At 41.2% G+C, this 22777-nt stretch overlaps 1 protein-coding gene across 2 annotated transcripts; it reads left to right on the plus strand.

Moving 5' to 3' along the window:
• Window positions 1-1896: 1896 nt before the first annotated feature.
• On the plus strand, window positions 1897-20353 carry ndufaf6 (NADH:ubiquinone oxidoreductase complex assembly factor 6). 2 transcript variants are annotated; one of them, XM_055164248.1, is made up of 9 exons: window positions 1897-2120; window positions 2758-2857; window positions 3216-3338; window positions 5366-5422; window positions 5505-5607; window positions 8475-8608; window positions 11725-11826; window positions 16402-16458; window positions 18187-20353. In XM_055164248.1, the coding sequence occupies exons 1-9, from the start codon at window positions 1930-1932 to the stop codon at window positions 18313-18315; spliced, it is 996 nt and encodes a 331-aa protein (XP_055020223.1). In that variant the 5' UTR covers window positions 1897-1929; the 3' UTR covers window positions 18316-20353. The 2 variants fall into 2 exon arrangements, with proteins under 2 accessions (XP_055020223.1, XP_020789597.2); XM_020933938.2 differs by having other exon boundaries at window positions 1981-2120; window positions 2758-2861.
• Window positions 20354-22777: the final 2424 nt, after the last annotated feature.

Below are 22777 nucleotides of genomic sequence, written 5' to 3' on the forward strand. Positions count from 1 at the left end.
TTTTCTGATCTGTTCTCATGTTGTTTCCTTGACACAAACACACCTGAAGACGTGTTTTGTTTCATTCACATGTTTAACACACAAACCTGCACATTTACACTGACACTATATACAGGAAGTGCTCCACTGTTTTTAAACTCCATACACCAGGGGTCTCCAACCTTTTTTCTTCAGAAGCTCCTTTACAAAATAAAAATGCCAGAGAGCTGCACATTTCAGCAGAGCTTGTTTCACAAAGAAACTGAGTCAGTATAAGAGTCAGTCTTATCTGTAACAGTTAGATCAGACTTGGGCATTGTCCGGCTCCTGGGCCACGTACGGCTCTGACCGCTCCACTCTCACCGACCCATTTAAGTTCATTTGGAATTACAAAATAAACTTATTTTATCATTTGACCTCCTGCATGGACTAAAGCTGCATTGCTTTTATTTTAGCGGTGTTTTTTAAATGACATTTTTGTCTTACAGCTCGTCAAAAGAATGAGATTTACTGCTTTTTATAAAGAAATACAATAAATCTTATGTAGAACTGTGTTGAACATTTTGGCCTCCACAATATTTTCTGTTTCTCATGTGGCCCCATGGAAAAAAAGACTTGTCCACCCCTGAGTTAGATGCTATTAAAACATAAACCATTATCCATTTATCGGTGCACCATGTTAGGCATCAAAATTATAGGTTCACAGTGGTGATTAATCAAATTGGACTTATACACACAATATATAGAATTCAGAAATCCCTTGGCAAGATACTTGGAAGAGGGTGGAGAACTACTGGCAACTCCCAAGCTACAGGTTGGAGACTCCTGCCACACACCTTCTCTAGAATCATTTAGATCATTTCAAACCTGGAATTACTCAATTCTACTGAGCCAAAGATAAAGAGCTGTACAGAGCATTTAGAGCTTTGAAGATGTAGACAGACTTGCAGATGCAGGATTACTCAAGCGTGTGAATGAAACAAAACACAAGTCCACGTCTGTTTTTAAGGAGGTACCAATATACTGACATGTCTTAAAGCTCACAGAGTCACTTTTACAGGAGCGTTCAGTTCATGTTTTACCACTGCACATACAGTAAGAACATCTGGACCCACATACAACAACTCATCCAATCCAAAACCAAACACTCGATCAGCCTCCAGGAAAGTGACATCCTGTTTTACTTCACCGGCCCCTCCTTCCCCAAAGATCTTCAACTCTTCATTCAGACTCTCATTATGCTGGCAAAATATCACATACACAAAACCAAATGGGCTCAAAGTAAACCAAATATTCATCAATATAATAACGAAATCCAACAATACTTTCAGACAAAAAAACAGGTCCAAAACAAAAAAGCAGTTAAAACTTACAATATCTATAAAAAAAAATATATATATATATAGTATAGCTTTATTTAATATATGATATTCTGTTTTGTTTTGTTATTCTGTTGTTTAGTTTTGGTTTCATTCCTTCTGCTCCCCTGTATGTTCATTTGCAAACCACCCCCACGTTGCAGTATGTTTATGTGAGTTTATGTGAGTTTATGTGTGTTTATGTGCGTTAATGTGAGTTTATGTGTGTTTATGTGTGTTAATGTGTGTTAATGTGTGTTTATGTGTGTTAATGTGTGTTTATATTGTTTATGTGAGTTTATGTGTGTTAATGTGTGTTTATGTGTGTGAATGTATATGTATATTTTCCATATCTCACCCCTGCCATAACTGTGATCTGGACTTTGCATTGATACAACAACAATCCAGTCTGCACCTTATACTGTATATACATTGGTTGTTTTGTCTTGTTGTTATATGTCTGCAATTAAAAAAAAAAAAAAAAAAAAAAGGAGCGTTCAGTTCCTGTTGCTGTCGCTGCTTTGCTCCTCCGGTTCAGCAGGTGTCGCCCGCTCCCGTCTCTGCGCTCCTCGGGGGAAAGTTGAAGGGGAACATGGCGGCCCCCGGTATCTGCGCTAGAGGCGGCGTTTTGCGGAATAAAAGTGCGATTTTCTCCTCTCTGCGCCTCAGGACTGCGCCGAAAGACGTGTTTGCGCAGAGGGCTACGGAGAACACGTGCGTGAGAGCCGCGAGTCACTCTCCGGAGGCGCAGCACGATCACAAGTTCTGCCTGGAGCTGGTCCGGTGCGTAAAAGTCATCCATCCATCCACCCACCCACCGCGTAAACTTCAATATGCACCATGTGAAAGAGAAAAGTGCGCTGTGTGGACGGTCCGACACCTGCCTCATACAAGAAGGCATTACTCTGTCTGAAATGGATGACACTGTGGCATTAAACTGATCTCTCCTGCATTTATCCACTTACAAATGTTTTTTTTTTATTTATTTATTTATTTATCTGATCAGTAACTTACTGATCAAACTTGTTTCTTTGGCTTGGCTTTGCTGTCTCCGTGGAGATGGATAATTTTAATGCCATTCTGGGACATTCTGTTGATAAAGTGTAGGCAGGTGCCATTAGAAAATATGTTCACCTGTAATACTAGTCCCTCCCCAAACCCGAAAGACCAGAGACTGAACCAGGACTGAACCAGGTCTAAACCAGGACTGAACCAGGACTGAACCAGGGAACCAGGACTAAACCAGGTCTAAACCAGGACTAAACCAGCACTAAACCAGGACTAAACCAGGACTGAACCAGGACTGAAACCAGGACTGAACCAGGACTGAACCAGGACTAAACCAGGTCTATCTCCAGTCCTAAATCAGTACTAAACTGAGACTAAACCCAGTGTGACCCAGTCTTGCTCCGTGTTGCAGGTCTAGAGATTACGAGGGCTTCGTGTGCTCTCTGCTGCTCCCGGAGGAGGCTCGACGCTCCTCTCTGGCTCTGAGGGCGTTTAATGTGGAGCTGGCTCAGGCAGGTACAAACACTACAGCACACACAGCACTACACACACCACACACCACTGTGGTCCCACGTATCCACAGTCAGATACTTGTCAATACTAAAACAAGTATCAAAACTAGATACTCATTTGAGCTGATACTGATACTGAAAATGTCTAAAAGCTTTTGAATGATGTTGAGCTGCAGCAGAACAAGTATGAGAAACTGAGACTAAACTGGGACTAATAGTAGGGACTGAACTGGGGGTAACCAAGTTTTGTCACACACAGCAGGAAAAGAAATGAACCTTCTAAATCCAAACCACATGGTCCCAGTTCCAGGCTTTAATCATTTATCCTCCTGATTATTATTTGTTGTTTTATTTTCAGGTGAAGGACTCTGTTTCCCAGAAGACCATTGGGCTGATGCGGATGCAGTTTTGGAAAACTGCCATCGATGAGATCTACCGCGACGAGCCTCCAAACCAGCCAATCAGCACGGAGCTGTGGAGGGTGAGCCGCGCTGTCTGAACACTACACTGTCTGAACACTAGAGGGAGCCACAATACGTTGATCGCAATCTACCAGTCGATCGCCAAGGTCGTGTGGGTAGATCGCCGTGTCTCGTCTCGGACTCGCGTTTTCACTCGGTCTTGTCTCTCACTCGAGGTCTGACACTCAACAAGTGTGATCATATTTCATTCCGGCCGCTGCTGTTGGCAATAAACTTGTAGCGGGTGCAGGAGCGTGTGGGGCGTCTCAGTGCAGCCTGTGCGCTCATTTGAAACCCACAGAGACTCTGCATCACAAACACACACGCTCCCTATGCACGGCTCGTCTGCAACAGCGTGTGCCCTCGTGTACCAGCGTGCATCACAGGGCAGGTTCAACTTCCTAAACATCCTACCTGTCCACCTGCCTCACGTCAGCACGCCGCCCCTCGCCTTTTCACACTCTCACCTTCCTACGTACGGCGAACACAAGCCCCTCCCACAGTGCGGCTGATTAGAAGAACAAGACCAAACGTGAAGCAAAAACCAGTCTAAATTTGTGTTCCAGTGTTGGCACAAAGCAGGTCTACAGCATAGAGCGGATCTACAGAACAGACCTACTGCCACATTTGGCTGAAGTTTGTCTAACAAAAGTGCACAAATGCATCTGTGTTTGTCACGATGTGTGTTTGGTTTGGTGAATGTGCAGAGGCTGGTAAATATCACTGCAAAACCAGAAAAGAATGTAACTCCAGTTTGGAACTTTAAAAAACAGGTTTAAAAATCTTCCTTCACTTTTTTCACAGTTTTGTGTAAAGTGCCAGAGGAAGTTCTCTTAAAGAAGAGGTTCTCAAACTGTGGGTGAGGGTCCAAAAAAGGGGCAGAGTGTTTCAGTGCAGTTTGCTTGGCTTTGTTTTAGGTAGATCATTATGACTTGGTCATTTTGTAAGTAGCTCGCATGCTGAAAAAGTGTGAGCACCCCTGGTCTAAACGCTAGAGGGAGCCACACTGTCTGAACACTAGAGGGAGCCAGAGGAGCAGGAGGAGGGTTGGGGGTATAAAAGTGCATTATGTAACTTTTCTGGGGGACGGTGTGTCACCTGCTTGTCTCTATGGACATGTTATTCCATTGAAACTACGTCCGGTTTACCATCAGCTCTTATTTAACTTTTACGTTTCTACGCACGTTGTGATGTCATAGATTATGTAATCGGTTGTTTTTAAAAAAAAAAATCACATTAGGTGCATTATGCACTGGGAATGTGTGGTTTTTCATCTTTTTACGCAAGTGCCATGCATCGATAAACAGGAAACAGATGATATAAAGCTCAACATGTAAAGCTGCCATCACTGGAAATACGGCGCTTTAAAACAAAATGAAGTCAGCATTTATGTGAATCTATTTTTTTGTGGCCTTGTTTTCACCTGAGCCTTGTCCAGTCTGTGCAGTTCACTTCAGACTGCTCCAAAGTGAACCAGTTGGAAACAAACTTATAGAGCACCTTTAAATCCCTTCCCTGACCATGAGCAAGACACACTAGCAAGACACAGTAGCTCACACGTCATATTATATTACAATAACACAGAGTAAACAAATATAAAAAGGGCAATACAATTCTGAATAAGTAGCAATAAAAATGGCAAGAGATTGGTATCAATAAGACGTAAATAATATGTATGTACAAGTAAAGTAAAAAACTAATATCGTAACATAAATACAGTATATCACATCACACAGCGCAAACATGACATGATGATTGACAGAAACACAGGCTTATCTGTGACATAAGAGTGAGATGTACAGTTGTAGGGAGTATTATCTCTTCCATAAGAGTGAGTTGTTGTATAATTGTAGGGAGTATTATCTGTTCCATAAGGGTGATTTGTTGTACAGTTGTAGGGAGTATTATCTTTTACATAAGGGTGACTTGTACAGTTGTAGGGAGTATTATCTGTTAATCCTAAGCACTTCCTGATAATGGGCCAAGACACTTTTTGTTCAAATACAAATTGTGTGCAGATTTTTAAAAGTTTTCTGTACATTTTCAGGCAGTGAGGAAACACTATCTAACAAAGAGGTGGCTGCTGCGGATCATCAAAGAGAGAGTGAGTCAAACTGTCTCTAAAAGTGAAATATGTTACGCTTGTCTCTAAATCAAACATCTGACCCATCTCCTTTGTTTTCCAGGAGAAGGACCTGGAGGACAGAGCCTACAGAAACCTACAGGAGCTGGAGTCTTATTCTGAAAACACTCAGTCCTCTCTGCTCTACCTGCTGCTGGAGGCACTAGGTCAGAGAAACCAGCGCTTTTATTTTGAAAATCCACAGCTCATGGTTTGGTCCTGGTTTTATCCTGGTTAAGTCCTGGTCTAGTCCTGGCTTAGTTTTGGTATAGTCCCAGTTTAGTCCCAGATGGGTCCCTGCTGGGTCTTGGGTCTTGTGGCCTCCATAGCTCCTCAGTCTGTCCCACACAGCTCCTGAAACGGGCTGGTTCTTTGACACAAACAGTTCCTCCATCTGCTCATTTGAATAATCATGCATAAACGTAGTGAAAATGTATTATTAAACATGCATGTTATTAGTCCATCCACGTGCCACCTGTTCTAACATGTATCTGCTGAGACACTCCATCTGGACAGAAGGACTCCACCAAAACGTACAGAAATCTTTTAAAATCCAGGAAATTATGTAACTGAATTAAATCAAGGTTTAAACCAGGTCTGAGCCGGGTCTATACCAGGTCTGTTGCTGGATTTCAGATGACATCACAGTATTCTATAGGCCAATAATATTTAGCTGCCCCATCTGTATTAAAGTAAACACAGTTGAATGTAGTTTTTTCTTGTAATATAGCAAGTTAATGGGTTTAGTCACCTGTAGAAAAGATTACATTATACGTTTTGTATATTTCATGACAAAATACAATGTAATCTGTAGGAAAAACTGGTGCTGTCTGGGAGTATGACATCATCATATTCTAGAATCTGAAAAAAAACAAAAAAACAATACTGGGATAAAGGCACATTCTGTTGTGCTCGGGACTCGGGGAAACCTGACCTTCACCTTGAGAAACTGCCAATCAAAACAGGGTTCCCAAACACAAACTCGAGCTAGTTCTATGCAAAGTTGTTTGGATTTATGTCACAGCAAATGGCAGCGCACACAGTCAACAGTAGCCTAGTGACTTTGGGCAGCAGTAGGTGAGTTGGTAGAGTTTTTTCCCTCTGCCACAGATGAATGCTGTTGTTGTGTCCTTGGGCAACACACTTAACCCACCTCGCCCCTAGTGTCTGTATCTGTGTCTTTGAGCCTTGAAGGTGGAAAAGTGCTGTATAAAAATGTGACCAATTACCATTTAGGTTTCATGATATTTAAATGATCATAATTATGCTTCCATCATGCGGCGTCTGTCTTCAGTCATAGTCCTGGACTAGTTTATTTATTTTCATATGGCTTGTTTATGGGAATCATAAGCAAACAAAATAAACATTAAAATTTCTTGGGCACCTATATTTTCCCCAACTGTTGCAATGGAACGCATTTACCACAGACGTCCGGAGAACTGAGAACTGATTTATCCACTAACAAACATTCACTAGAACTGATATTGAATCTAGATACTCATTTGAGCAGGCACTGATACTAAAAAAAATCCCTTTGACAGGACAGAAATGAAGCTTTCCTGAATATTAGAATGATCTTGAGCTGCATCAGAACAAGTATAAGAGCACATAGACTACACTGCAAAAAAGCTTGGCCAAAATGTAAAATCTAAACACTTAAATCAGAAAATGACTCACAAGTAGTGAAATTATCTGTCCACGCAGTAAGATACTGTTGACAGTTGTCTAAAAATAAACAAGCTCTAGACTAGAATGAATCAGTCTGTGTAAGTGTTCATGGGCTGTAAGATTATGATGCTAAGTTTGAGATAAACAGACTTCAAACCAGTTCGTGATGAGTGTTCATGGCCTGATTATAAACTCTCAGATGCCAAATTCTAGATAAAATGCTTTAAATTCTGCGAAATTCTACATACTTACTTGAAACAAGTTTATGATGAGTGTTCATGGCCTGATTATAAATCCAAATATGCTAAACTCTAGATTTAAGTGCTTGATGACAGGTTCAGTACTAGTGTGAGTGCACTCTTAAAGAAAATGCAGTCAGTCTTGTAATAAGCAAATCTGTATCACTGAATCTAAAAACAAATGAAGTGTTTCAGGGGAAAATGGATTGTAGCTTTTTTTTAAACAATTATTGCCTAAATTTAAGATTTTCTGAGTCATGGAAGAAATATATGTGACAATTTTTAAGATTCCACAATCAAATAACGATAATAAATCTGAAAACAAGATGAATAACCTGATATAAGTTTTAAACTTTTGGCCAGATCAGAGAAATTTGCAGAGTATACGCCCATGGACCACTCTGAACCTACCTGGACCACTGAGGGATTACACACACATCAGGACACATATCTGGAATAGAAAAGTACCACTATTGAATATTTTAGTTTGGAATGTTCCACAGTGTCGCTTTAAACGTGTCTATCTCCATGGAGACAAGAAAAGGCAATAGTTTTGGGCTAATTGTGGAAATGTAAGTTACTGAACATTCCAGCTAAAGCACTAACATCTCCACGGCAACAAGTGACGTACCCTCCTCCAGAAAAGTGACGTATTTCATCTTTAATGAGGTGATGGGGGCAGGTCAGGTCCATTGTCTCTGGTGAATCTGCAGATATTGTGGTTAGATAAATATACTGTGTCAGATGCCCTCCCATCCCCCTGTGTGTCAGATGCCCTCCCGTCTTCCGTCCCCCTGTGTGTCAGATGCCCTCCCGTCCTCCTGTGTGTCAGATGCCCTCCCATCCCCCTGTGTGTCAGATGCCCTCCCGTCCTCTCCCTGTGTGTCAGATGCCCTCCCGTCCTCCTGTGTGTCAGATGCCCTCCCGTCCTTCTGTGTGTCAGATGCCCTCCCGTCCTGTGTGTCAGATGCCCTCCCGTCCTCTCCCTGTGTGTCAGATGCCCTCCCGTCCTTCTGTGTGTCAGATGCCCTCCCGTCCTCGCGTCTCCCTGCGCTGTGACGTTGTGGTTGGATAAACACGGCGTGAGAGTGACAGTCGTGTGTTGTGTTGTGCTGTCGTGTTGTCAGGAGTGAAGAACGTGCACGCGGATCACGCTGCCAGTCACTTGGGTAAAGCTCAGGGCATCGTCACGTGTTTGAGAGCCACGCCCTACCACAGCACGCGCCGGAGGGTCTACCTGCCCATGGACCTCTGCCTCAAGGTAAACCACTCCTGCAAGATCGCAAACCAATCCAAATCACAATCAGAAAATCACAAGGACGGCAGCTGTTTTCCCTCACAAACCACAGTGATGCTGTGTTTATCATGTGAAAAGCTGCTGACCCTGCAGTTTAGACCTCTGCAAACATGTCCGGAATTTTTGGATTAGATTAACAATACATCTGTTCAATGTTCAGTGCTACTGGAATCCTAAATCAGTGTCTCACACTTTTCACACCAAGGTCTATAACAGGTTTAACCCAGGGCTAAACCAGGTCTAGAACAGGACTATTCAAGGTCTAATCTACGACTAAACCAGGTCTAGAGCAGGAATATCCCAGATCTAAGCCAGGTCTAAATCAGGTCTATAAAAATGTGAGCATTTACCATTTAGGTTACATGGTAGTTGAATGAACATAATTATACTTCCATCATGCAGTGTCTCTCTTCAGTCATAGTCCTGGACTAGTTTATGTATTTTATATGGCTTGTTTATGGGAATCATAAGCAAACAAAATAAACATTAAAATTTCTTGGGCATCCATATTTTCCCCAACTGTTTCATCCCCAACGCATTTACCACAGAAGTTGGGAGAACTGACTGGGATTTATCCACTACCAAACATTCAGTAGAACTGGTATTGAATCTAGATACTCATTTGAGCAGGCACCGATACTAAAAAAAATCCCTTTGACAGGACAGAAACGAAGCTTTCCTGAATATTAGAATGATCTTGAGCTGCATCAGAACAAGTATAAGAGCACATAGACTACACTGCAAAAAAGCTTGGCCAAAATGTAAGATCTAAACACTTAAATCAGAAAATGACTCACAAGTAGTGAAATTATCTGTAAGATACTGTTGACAGTTATCTAAAAATAAACAAGCTCTAGACTAGAATGAATCAGCCTCTGTAAGTGTTCATGGGCTGTAAGATTATGATGTTATGTTTGAGATAAACAGACTTCAGACCAGTTTATGATGAGTGTTCATGACCTGATAATAAACTCTCAGATCCCAAATTCTAGATAAAATGATTTAAATTCTGCAAAATTCTAGATACTTACTTTAAATCAGTTTATGATGAGTGTTCCCGGTCTAAACCAGGTCTTAAAGTGGACTACATCATTTCAAGGACAAATGAAGCGTAAATGAGTCAAACCCACAAAGTGAACATGTTCAGGTCTCCCCTGAAGGAGCTGGACCACAGTTTGAGAAACACTGGACTAGGATCAAAACACAAATCACAAATCAAACCTTAATGTCCAAAAAGTCACACAGTGCTGGTGTTTGAGTAAAGCTACACTGCGGCACTTTTCTGGTGCACTGTCTGCCACCTGCTTGTCTCCATGGAGATGTTATTGTGTTTTCCTATACTGTTCCACAGTATGGCATTACATTTAACCATTTCCATGGTGACAAGCAGATAATTCTGCCAAGTTACATAGGTCAGATCTGTGGAGATGCGAGCTCACCCACACTAAGAAATCATGTATTTCAAGTGAATCAAAACCACCATCATGATCTAAAAACTACATGGGCAGATATTTTAATGTCATCCTGTGGAATAAGAGATAAGTGAGAAGAGCAGCCATTTTCCTAAAGTGAGAATACTTTTAGTTATACAGGGTGTCATTGTGACATGACATTTCACAGGCCAATCATTTTGGCAGTTCTTGTTGAAATAAGCTCAAATATTCAAAGAATGTATAGAAACAGATCAAGATTAGAATGTATAGAAACAGATCAAGATTAGAATGTATAGAAACAGATCAAGATTAGATATTGAATGGTTTATTTTTGTTCTCTTTTTAGATTGAGCCGTTTACTCCTAAAGAGAAGTCATTTTGCATCTTGGAATCTGCCCGCACACAGTTACCCAAGACTCAAAGCAAAATCTGGAATAACTTCACCAACTGGCAAACAAATTTGGACTTGGTACCAAAAATTAAGAGGAAGGCTGCTTAATTAGGGCTAAAGGATCTGGTAGACCATCAGCGGATTCCAAGATGCAAAGTGACTTCTCTGTGGAAGTGAACGGCTCAACCTGAAAACAGAACAAAAATAAAACGTTAAACTATAGAATCTTGATCTGTTTCTATACATTCTGTGAAAATTTAAGGAATTGCCAAAATGATTGGTCTGTGAAATGATGTCAATTTTGCATAATAATGAACCTTTAAGAAATTGTACAAGGTGTCCCTAAAATTTGACACATGTGACCTTTTAGTCATTTTAGAATGTTGGTACCTCCTCAAAAACAAACCTAGAGTTTCATTCACACATGTTTGAGTAACCCTTTATTAGTGTGTCTACATCTCCAAAGCTCCAAATGCTCTGTTCCACCTCATGATGTCATGCAGTGGTAGTTTTCATGTTAACAGTTCCTTTACCTTTAGCTGAGTAGAGATTGGCAATTCTTGTGCAATCTCAGTGAAGCACTTCCTGTATTATGACACAGCATTACAAGGTTTTCTGTTTGAGAGAAGAACTCAGCCTCAATGTGAAACAAAACACAACTCCAGGTCAGTTTGTGATGAGGAAAGCACAGCAGAACAGATCAGAAAACAGTGTCATATGGAGCCTTTAAATGAGGAGCTCTTCACCTGCTCATGTGAGACTATGTGCTGAAGGAACAGTCCACTGACTGTTCTGAATGCCACCGTCAATCCAATTATGACTCATTCTTCTTCCAAACAAACAGGAAGTGGCATAAACAAACAGGAAGTGTAACGCACTCCTTATATGGACCTGGCGCAGATCTGATCGAACAGAAACCCAAAGCTGTTTATAGCACCATGTGGAGGCTCGGACATGACACACTCTTATGTAAGACTAAACCAGGGCTGGACCAGGATTGGACAAGGACTGAACAGAGCACAACCAGGGCTGGACCAGGACATCTTTGTAAGTGAAAAGTCAGATTAAATTGTCCATTCAGTCCCAAAACTCCAGCCAACTGTCTGTATACTTTCTGTCTGCTGTGGTCCATATACTGTAAATCCTAATAATCCTGATAAAGTATTTATTCGACGAATAAAAGGATGGAGTGAGACACTACTGATCTGAATGGACTAATGGCTCAGCCCTAATCTCTTCTCTGTGTGTGTCTGCAGCACGGAGCGTCTCAGGAGGAGTTCATTCGAGGGAGCAGAGAAAACTCGGTCAGAGACGTGGTTTTTGACATCGCGAGTCAGGCCCATGCTCACCTACAACACGTATGTACAAGAGACCAGAGAGACCAGAGAGACCAGAGAGACCAGAGAGACCAGAGAGACCAGAGAGACCAGGGAGACCAGGGAGACCAGGGAGACCAGGGAGACCAGGGAGACCAGGGAGACCAGAGAGACCAGGAGACCAGGAGACCAGGGAGACCAGGGAGACCAGGGAGACCAGGGAGACCAGGGAGACCAGGGAGACCAGAGAGACCAGAGAGACCAGGAGAGACCAGGGAGACCAGGGAGACCAGGGAGACCAGAGAGACCAGGGAGACCAGGGAGACCAGGGAGACCAGAGAGACCAGAGAGACCAGAGAGACCAGAGAGACCAGAGAGACCAGAGAGACCAGAGAGACCAGAGAGACCAGAGAGACCAGAGAGACCAGAGAGACCAGAGAGACCAAGGGACCAGGGACCAGGGACAAGGGACCAGGGGACCAGGGACAAGGGACCAGGGATCAGGGACCAGGGACACGAGTCCAGGGACGTAAAAAAAAAATTGATTCAGTGATATATTGTGATACTTCGTTGCACGATCTCAAAATGCAAAATGCATCTGAATTTAGTTTTTTAAGTCATGTTTTTCATAAAAAAAATTCATAGGTTCCATTTACCGTTCTCATGATATAAAAATTTTAATCTATTGCATTTCATCCCTTTTACTTCTCATGAAGGTGTATTTGTCCAGAATGTCATACTTATAAATCACAAAATCTTGTTCTTTATTTTAGTATTGGTATATATTGTAATTATATTGAAATGCGACAGGCATATCATGATACATATCATGTCAGATTCATGGCAGTGCACACCGGGGACCGGGGACCGGGGACTCCCGACTCCCGACTCCCGACTCAAAGAGTATCTAGTTTTGATACTAGTTTTAGTTTGATTAGTATCCGTTGCATATTTGAGTTATTCTATTAGGGCTGTCAAAAGGGCTGTCGAAAAATCAATCACTCTAAATACACCTCTGAGTAAGAGAAGGACGAGGGAACACTGTTAAAAACTCCAGTCCAGTTTACGTAATTCCCCTTTAAAGTTTACATCATTCATCCTTTGACTCCAATTGAAAATAATGACACAGTTGCAGTGATTCACTTAAACGCAGCAGATTTAAAATCACCAGGACCAAGATGACTGACAGGAAAATATAGCTCATTATCAACTAAAAGAAACTCATTTATACAGACTACTTATATTCTAGGTTCCTCAGATATCGGACTATCAAAAGTCTCAGAAATCAGTATTGAATCTATACTCATTTGAGCCAGTATCGATACTGAAAAAGTCCCATAGAACACAAGAGAACCTTTCCTGAATGTCTTTAGAAGGATGTATCAGAACAAGTAAAAGAGCACATAGGGGTCCAGTCAAGTGGTAACGGAGGGAAACAGGGTCAGATTTTTGACATTCAAATGTCTCTTATTCAGAAACTAGAGGGACTATTGAAATAAGTAAAGTATCAGAATGTAGGAAAGAGTTACACTCCAACAGGGTCAAGTTAAACCTGTGATATTCTTTCAAGTTGTTGACAAAAAATTAAAAAACTCATGTTGGTAATGGAGGGAATGAAATATGCAGCACTTTTTGGGCAATAAATCCAAACAGTGATAACTCTTGGTTCTCACTTCCATATCCTTAACAAACTGGTTTGAATATTTGCTTCATATAGTTTTCTACCATATGGTACAAGATTAGGTTGAAAAACCTCTTACTTTTTGACTCATGAGATTTTTTATTAAGAAAGGTCATGGTAACGGAGGGAAAAGTAACGGAGGGAAAATTGTGCAAACAAGTAGAAGGTGCAGGATTTTACATCATTTGTCAACTTTTTTCTTCTGAATATTTTAATATTACTTCAAAATGAAAGGAAACTATTTCTATAAAATATGTCAGTCCTTCCAAGTTAATTTTTATCATTTTAAATACTTTTTTTTTTTTTTAATCATGTACCTTCATCAACAGTTCAAAGATGGAATAACACAAGATATGATGAAATACATTATTTACATGATTTGCAGGTCTTTGAAATTTGGGAAATAATTTTTGTTCCATGTTTCATACATGCTCTGTTTAAAACATATGGAACTTTAGAACCAAAAATGGTACAGAAAAAAGGTCAACAGTTTCATAAACTAGAGTACATATGTATCTGTTCAATACATTTTTATATCAGATGCATTAACTTGAATTTTTGGCCTTGTGTTTACTTCTGCTTGATGACCAACATGGACCAACATGAACCTACTCCACCACTGAGGATTACACACATATAAGACACACAGGACTGGAAAAGAAAGTACTACTGTTAATGTGGAAAATCACATTCTGTTGTCTAAAGGAAGATCATTGTATGGACATGTGTTAATATTGTGAGGGCATCTGACACGGGGGGAGGAGGGATACAGGAGGATGGAGGGCTGGCTCTGGCTCTTTTGTCCTCTCATTGTAAACATGTTTTTGGCTGCATAATGTGCAGCTGTGTTCACTCTCTCTCGGTTTTTCCATTAGACTCAATTAACGAGCAAACAGTTGATTAAGACCTGAGGCAAAGATGCACAAAAACAAAAACCTCTGATACCTGCAGTGCCCTCCTGTATGAAACAGCAACCTTTTTCAAAACAGAATCTTCAGTCTAGAGGTTGTAATGTTGGAAATTACTTTGAAAAACAAAAGTAGTTACATTACTTTGGGATTACTTTTTGTAACACTGTATAAATGAATCATATATTCAGTTTTCTTTAAGGCATTTCAATAGAGGAGGATAACAGATGAGTTGGTTAAACTGTCTCACATGGCATATAGAGACACTGATACTGGAAGAATGAGCTGGATCAGATATCGGTCCAGGATATCGGTTGATATCCTTGTTGGACCTATAATTGCATGTAAAAGACAATTTACACACTGATAATGTCTCACAAGGTTTGAACTTTTCTTCAAACAAAGCTGTTCATGAAGGAGTAATAACAGTTACAGAACACTATTGGACCTGTGTAATTAAGCTCACTGTGTTTTAAAGAAATAAGTGACATTTTCTGTCCGCACACTTGTATCGGTTCATGTCTAGTATTGGCAGATACTTGAAGTCAAAGTATCTGTATCAAAAGTGTGCAGCCCTAATGACATCCCATCAACTATAGAAATGTATGTGTAGAATCCCTCAGTTCAAATTCAGTTTGTCAACTGGACAAAAGTTTATTTAGGGTGAATATGTTTGGCAGCTCATTCTTTCTTCAGTTGTGTTCAGACTCTGGTGGACATTTCCTTATATCTGTTTGCAGGGAGGAGCTAACAACACTGAAACTACTCTGAAACTAACACACACACACTTGTTTACAGTTTCTGTTTGTTAGCTCGGCCTATTCATCTTCACTGAGTGTGGGGTCATATTAGCAGAATCATTCAGGCCTATAAAGAGTGTTTTTCACACCTCTGGACCTGACCTGGCTGTTCTCTTTGTGTTAGGTTTGAGGATGGAGTCATACATAGGAGATAGATGGTGTCTGAGTCCTCCATTTCTGTCCAAAGATGGATTGTCATTCTTAACAAAAATATCCTCTTTAACTCTCCTCTTAAACCAATTCTTTTCTCTGGTTCAGATCTGTACCTCACTGTCCTCAAAGGAGGCTTTTAAGTGGAGATGAACAACAGACTGAGGTCCTTTTAGGTGGAGATGAACAGCAGACTGAGGTCCTGTGTTGCTCTCATCTGTGTTGGTTCATCCTCTTGTGAAGTGGCTGTTTTGTTTTTCTAATGTAGCGCTCACTGCAGTCTTCACTGCACTGAATACAGGCAGATATAAGGCAGTGTCCACCAGCATTCTGACCAGAACTGAAGAAGCAGCTTGGATGAGATGCAAAACGTTTTTGATCTAAATAAACGTTTGTCCAGTTGACAAACTGAATTTCTCCTTTTCTATAGAAATGCACCACACAGAGACTCTGCCTCTGAGGTCACGTCTGCAAGTAGCCAAGGAACTAAGCATTTCTTAATAACTGTAATTTAACTATTTTCACCAGTTACACCAGCTCACTTAACTACAGGACTAAGTAACTCACTTACACTCAACAGTGTTGTTGATTGTGTCATATGCCCTTCTTGTGTGTCAGATGCCCTCCCTCTGTCTCCATGGTGTAAAAGTTCATAACCTTGTAGTTAAGACTTTAAAAACTTGTCCTGATGTACATGTGATTTGAAGTTCAGATTTATTTATTTTTTTTCTTAGAAGGTGATTTTCTCTCATTCTGCTTTTATAAGCTCTGTTCTGTATTTTTGAAAAGTCAGTTGTTCCTATTATGTATGTTTCTATTATTACCGTCATTTAGATCAATACTGTTTTAGTTTTTTTTGTTTTTTGTTTTTTACAAAGAACAAATTGTAAAAGAGGACTATAACACAATAAGTAGATGTCATCTTGGTTTTATTCCTGGTCTGGCCCTGGATCTGTCCTTGGTTAATAGTCTGTGCTTTAGTTCTGGTTTTCACAGTTTTCATGTTAAATCTGTGAGTCAGAGTTTTTGTCCTGCTCAAGTGAAATCCTTTTTTTTTAATATTTTGTTTTATTTTTAGGCGCGATCGTTCAGGCAGAATGTCCCTCCAGACGCCACCCCGGCGTTTTTACACACGGTAAGAGACTCGAGTATAATGTGATTAATATTACCTTATTTTCTGTTCTATGTTCTAATGTAGTTTCCTCATCACAAACACCTGGAGTTGTGTTTTGTTTCACTCACACATGTTTAACACAAACCTTTAGTCCTGGTTTACTCTTGGTTTAGTCCACACTCTGACTCATAGTTGTTTGTTCCTGTTTCTGTGGGTTGATGTTTGAGTTTCTGAGCCAGTTTCCATGGAGATGTGATTGTTTTGCCTTGAATGTTCCACAGTAGGACATTAAAGTTGTTTCTTACTGTGAGTGGACTCGCCTCTCCACAGATCTGACCTGTAGCTTGTCTCGGTGGCTTCACGTGCATGTGACGTGTCAAAATGGCTGGAGTTGGAGTTGCTTTGTTTCATTAATTCTAAATCCATCTCCCTCTTGAGAGCACCTTGTCATCAGGTGGTAATCCAGGAAGCTCCTCTGTGTTTTTAAAGTCTACTACTAATCTACTTTTATGAAGATGTGAGTGTGGTCAATGGTGAATAGTTCTGATGGGTGTGATTGACAGGTGGATTAGCCAATCAGGGGCACGAATAGCTTCAGTATCAAAAACATTACAGCTGCTTACGAGGAAAAAAGAGGCAAAAATATCACATGGAGAATTTCTGGAGAATCAGTAAGCGAATGTAACAGACTAGGGCTAAGGATTTGACTGTGGCCTAAAGGGCGATCAAAAGAAGGGAGTGAAAATGTGTGAATAACTCACAGGACACAAAATTCAGTTCAAAATTATATATTAATAATATGAGTTCAGAGTATATAAGAGGTATGAATAATAAAAGGTATTTATATTATATTATTATTACTATAGATATATATAGGTACACACACACACACACACACAAAATGACACAACCAGTAATTGGCTTTCAAAATTCTGAGTCCAGTTTATAAGCGGGTGTAGAGGGTGGTATGGTCCATTAGAATTATTGTAATCCAAAATTTTAGTTAGAGTTATTGTAATCCAAAAGACTGAGTAGGTTCCGGTATTATGAAAAGAGTGTATATGTCCTACCACGATTCATGCGGGGAATCTGTAGCTTGAGTTTTAGTAGTGTAATGGAAAGATCCAGTGGGGGGAAAAAACCTGACTGTTTGAGATGTAACTGAGGGGACTGAAAGAAGAGTAAATCGGCTCCAGCAAATCTTTATTAGATCCGTGGTTAATGCTTTTTTCCCAAGTGTTTGAGCAGCAGCGTCGTTGCACCGGAGGAGAGGAGCAGGAAGGGGGTGTGTGTGGGGACGCCGGATCTTAAGGAAAGTTGTCCCGCCACAGTAAGGGCGCCACAGGAGGTGGTGCTACTTGACGTGGGTTACACAAAGCAGTGAAAAACTCAGAGTGATGATGTTGTGGTTTTGAAAAGGCAGCAGACATGTGGGTGAGTTTCAGATGACATCACAACATTCCATAGACCAGTCATATTTAATATAGACAGAGCAGCTCAAATGACGTCATGACTTGTTCACATGCAGATTTGTGTTGTAATACAGTGAGTTCTTGGCTCTAATCACTAATAGAAATGATCAGGTTCAACATTTGTGAATTTACCTTTTGGAGATTTCATGGTAAAGTACAATTTGATCAGTGGGAAAACTGTCTCTGCCCCATCTGAGAGTCTGACATCAGCATATTCTAATCTGAAAACCACCTCCAGTTGTTTAATTCCACATGATTGACTCCTTGTTTGTTTCAGGTGGGGATAGAGGACTACCTGCAGAGACTGAGGAGGGCAGACTTTGACGTGTTTCACCCCAGTCTCCAGAACAGGAACCCTCTGCTCCCCATACAGCTGTACCTGCGCTCCTGGAGGAACACCTACTGACCCAGGAACCATCTCACCAGGAACCTACTGAACCAAGAAGTCATACCATCTCAGAAGTCATGGACCATCTCACCTGCTGCGCCTGACTCCAGGAGGATCCTTTACTGACCTGGGAGCTTCTGAGGCTGTAGTTGAAGACATTCTTGGTCAGCAGACATGTCTTGGGGATCGTACGGTCCACTAAAGGGGACAGTGGCCTTAAACTGGCAACGGCTCTCAAATCTGTATCTGTATGATCATGAGACTACTACTGTCTGTGAGGTTATGCAAATACAGTTATTTATGCAGAAAACACTGTATTTATGTGTGAAGACAGAGTAAGCTCATGACTCACCACCACCACGTCTTTAGATGGCTCACACCATGCCCTCTCTATTCTGCTGTGGTCCATATAAAGCCTCACAATAAAATAATCAGTGGATTTATTTATCAACCAAGCATCTAAAGGCTGCCCTCGATCCCTAGAAAGCTTGGCCTCCCTTAGACTGCCCTGGGGCAGCTGTGACTGCAGTGTGGGAGAAGTTTGTGTTGTGACGCTGTCTCTCAGAGCTCTGCTGTTGTGCCTTTGAGCTGCACAGTCCAAACAGCCCGGGGTTACTGACCAGGACCTCTCTGCTGCTCCACCTGTTGCTCCTGCAGAACCTCACACTGACTCTGACCCTCTGTTATGACGCAGACACACAAAAGTGTTAGACATGACACTTCCAGAATAAGTTTGTTATCTGTCAGAAGGCATGAAAATCACTGGTCCAGAAACTCTGGACTGTGTTTGTGTGTTTGTATTTTGTCCCTGTGTAAACTTTGAGTTAGAACCTCACGCACAGTTTTCACTTCACTGAACTAATCATGCTAATAATAGTTTTCTTTATATTGCACTATTGCAATCAGAGCTCTCAGTGCGACAGTTCCAATCACAATCACACACAGCGGTGACCTGCCCGTGTTACAGCTCCTATACTCTGTGCTGGAGCCGGAGCTGCCGTGGGTCAGATCAGTGTCACTAATGGATGCATAGAACAGGATAATGCTCCTGGTCACTTGTGTTTGAGAAATGGTGAAAATATCACAGTTTCATCTCACAGCCTCACAAAGAGACATGCTCCTGTCTGACGACAGCTCTATTCCCCCACTGAGTGACATCACACTGGGGGAAACCTCATGTATGTCTATGGAGAGTAGATGGTATAAAGAAGGGAGTGTGACATCACTCACAGCGTTCAGCTCCAGCCAAATGAAGCTCATTTAGCCCGGCAGTTATAGGAGCTAATCTGCAACCAGGGACCAAATTTGGAAATCCAAGCATGAAACCAAAGAGCCAAGAGCCAAGCTGTTGAAGGTAGCAGCCCTTCCCACCTGCACCACTGCTTTAGCAACGCGGCTGTCAATCCAACCTGTTACTAACACTAGTGAGGGAGACTGGGGAAAGAAGGCAGTGGATTGGTCTGTACTTAACATTCACAGTGAAATAAAAACCCCAGGATCATGTAGAGCAGTTTAATACAAATATTTTATGCCCAAAATGGCGAGGCTCACAGCAGCACATACAGAAAATCAGCTTTAACCAGAGTTCTAAGGAAACACTTCTCACCCATGCTCACTTCCTATTTGGAACTCCATGGGGCGTGCATTAAGTTTATCCATTTTGATCATTTATCTTTATGCTATGTTGGAATGTTCAGCAGTTACCATGGAGACACAACGCACACAGTAGCAAACACAACCTGATACGATTATAGACTCAAGGCACGACAGAGGGCCGGGCCAGACTGATCTCCCTCTGTGTGAGTAATACAAACAGATCAGTCTGAAGGCACCAGGCACACTGTGGAAATGGTCCAAATGATCTGAAAGGAAATGTTCTGGTTCTGAAGTCCAGCACACAGGAGCCTGACCCCCCAGAGTGAAGCAGATACAGAGGGTCAGAGGTCCAGCTGTGAGGAGACGCTCTGTCACCTGTCTGCAGCTCAAATATGACACTTTTGTAAAACACTGCCTTAAAAAAATCTGTAAATAAAACCAAAAATGTGTTTGAACTTTAGGAATTGTTTTTACTCCATTGCCCAGACAACAGATCTACCATGTGAATGTCTTGCTCAAAGACACAATGGTACTCACTGACCTGGAATCCAACTTTTATTGGCACTGTACATGATTTTTTTACTGTCTAGTAAAAAGAACTAGTTAATTGTAAACAGTTTGCAGTGGTCCAAACTAAGGGTTAGGGGTGTGCAAAAATATTGAAATATCAATATATCGTATTGTTTAATTGGATGATACAGTATTGATATCGTGGGCTGCTGTATACATATATTTATATAAGAGTATATTTACGTATAGTTTACTAAATGATTTTGTGTAAGAGCTACAGTTGTGTTGACAGTTTCACAGTTTTGAGTAAAGTTTTGAGTGGTTTCACAAAAACTTTTAGTATCACAGCCACGATTTAGCCTTTGTTTTTCTCTGAATCGTATTGAATTGATTTGAATTCGTATTGAACTGAAAACTCACTGTATCAAAAAGAGTATTCGTATCGTGGCCTATGTATTGTATCAGCAACTTCTTAATGATACCCAGCCCCTGTCCAATTCTTCCTCACTTACCTTCTGCATTCAGGGCATCCGAATTATTCACCACGATGAGTTTATCAGCATTTTTCTTTCTGAAACCAGAGCACAGTTTTAACACAACTGAAAAAACAGTTACAGCCCCTTCACATTTACACGTTTTTGTAAACACTTCAGTACAATTCTGTAGCGGCAACAAAATAAGTTTCATTTTTAGAATACTCAAAATACTTGAAATCCTGCACTGAAACCAGAACCTCACCACTAGGTTTACAATTCCACAGATTTTGTATGCAGAAATATCTGGAAAATGAGTGTTTTTGTGGTTCAGGGGCAGAGGGAGAGTAAAGAGGCTGAAGTGAGTTCAGGTTGAGAATGTGAGAAACAATTTACCCAAAAAGTCTTTCTATTGGAGAGAGCTGAGGCCAGAGACTTACCAATTTGAAACCTGTCAGAGGCCACGGAGAGACCAGGAGTCTAACCACAACCTTGTCACTGAGAAGAGGAGGCAGGATAACCACTCTGCCACAGTAACACAGCACTGTCTGAAAAGGTACAAAGGTACAAAAGTACAGTCTTAAAGAGGGAGTAGTGGACAAAATCATATTTTCTTGTTCCATTGTTCTGTCATCAGAAACATGTCTGAAGAGGTTTTAGAATCATCCATGCATGTTTGAGTAATGTAGTGATCTCTCCTGGGCCCTATTAAGGATTTGCATGTGACGTCAGTCACGTGATTTATGTTTTGGCGGCCGTACTGGAGGTCAAGACTGGGATTATTCAGTTTATTTCAGTATAATCATGGTGTCTTTGAACAGCGCGAATGACATAAAACTGTCCAAAATCACCAGCTCGTTAGTTCAGCCGTTATTACAAAGGTATGAAGCTAAAGTCGTCCTCCTGTATGGTCCTTGTGGAAAAGATCCTGATCTAATTCCAGTGGAGCGCAGTCTAATGAACGCTCGCTCTGTGCCCGACCTTTAATATCCAGATATTTACAACAACTTCATTCATTTAACATTGTCCTACAACAACCAAGAACTGAAAAGCCATAGAGGATTATAAATATTTTGTAGAGGGATGCGTGAGATCTTTGTCGATCACTATCACACCACTATCCACCTCTATCTGTGATCTTTCTCCGCCGGGATCCAGTAGAAAGATACGTTGGCCTCCTTCTTTAGCAGATTGACTCCAGCCAGAACATCCGATAGCAACACTTCAATTCAAATTTTATCACACACAAATACTACACATTGGTCTACATGGATAGTTTGACTCCAATATGGCGACATAAACACCAGGTCATGTGGTTTTGTGACGTAGATGCAAATCCTTAATTCAAACCCTCCTTATGGTCAGCTGTAAGATTCTGTACAAGGCTCCGCCCACAAGCCTACATCACCCTTTCTCCCACAAGACAAGTCTCCATGAATACACAAAAACATGATACAAAACTACACAGCAACTTGACAAACGTGATGTGATGTGCAGGATGTACTGCACACACAACATCACACTGACGTGTACATCAGTGTGATGTAGAGCGTCAAAAAGTGTGAAAATGAATAAAACATGTTAATGTGTTGTTATGTTTTAGCAGTTAATCCTCCATAGAAGTAAAACAGCTCCTCTTTAAGAGCCAGTCGTGTGTCTGCCTGTATCTCTGTGGTATTGAGCTCAGATGAGGGCAGGTCTTCTTAACTTTTAGAAGAACTAAAAGTCTTGTTCCTGCGTCTGATGTATGAGACAGGGCTGTAATTACCGAGGGCCAGTGAATGCGGCGCAGCAGGAGCCTGTTGGAGCTGACCACAGGCACAAGTGAGAGCCAGACAACAGCCCTCTGAGGACCACAAGAGTTTGAGAAGCTTAAAGAGCCTCTCCCACACTTTCCGCGT

Source organism: Boleophthalmus pectinirostris, unplaced genomic scaffold (genome assembly GCF_026225935.1).
Source record: "Boleophthalmus pectinirostris isolate CB_2022bp ecotype Guang Dong unplaced genomic scaffold, ASM2622593v1 HiC_scaffold_6, whole genome shotgun sequence".
Classification (NCBI taxonomy): domain Eukaryota; kingdom Metazoa; phylum Chordata; class Actinopteri; order Gobiiformes; family Gobiidae; genus Boleophthalmus; species Boleophthalmus pectinirostris.

Coding starts and splice junctions, on each gene's coding strand:
- ndufaf6 (XM_055164248.1), top strand. CDS start 1,930: ATGGCGGCCCCCGGTATCTGCGCTAGAGGCGGCGTTTTGCGGAATAAA. Junction 2,858..3,215: donor TTAATGTGGAGCTGGCTCAG/GCAGGTACAAAC, acceptor TTTTATTTTCAG/GTGAAGGACTCTGTTTCCCA. Junction 16,459..18,186: donor CCCCGGCGTTTTTACACACG/GTAAGAGACTCG, acceptor TGTTTGTTTCAG/GTGGGGATAGAGGACTACCT.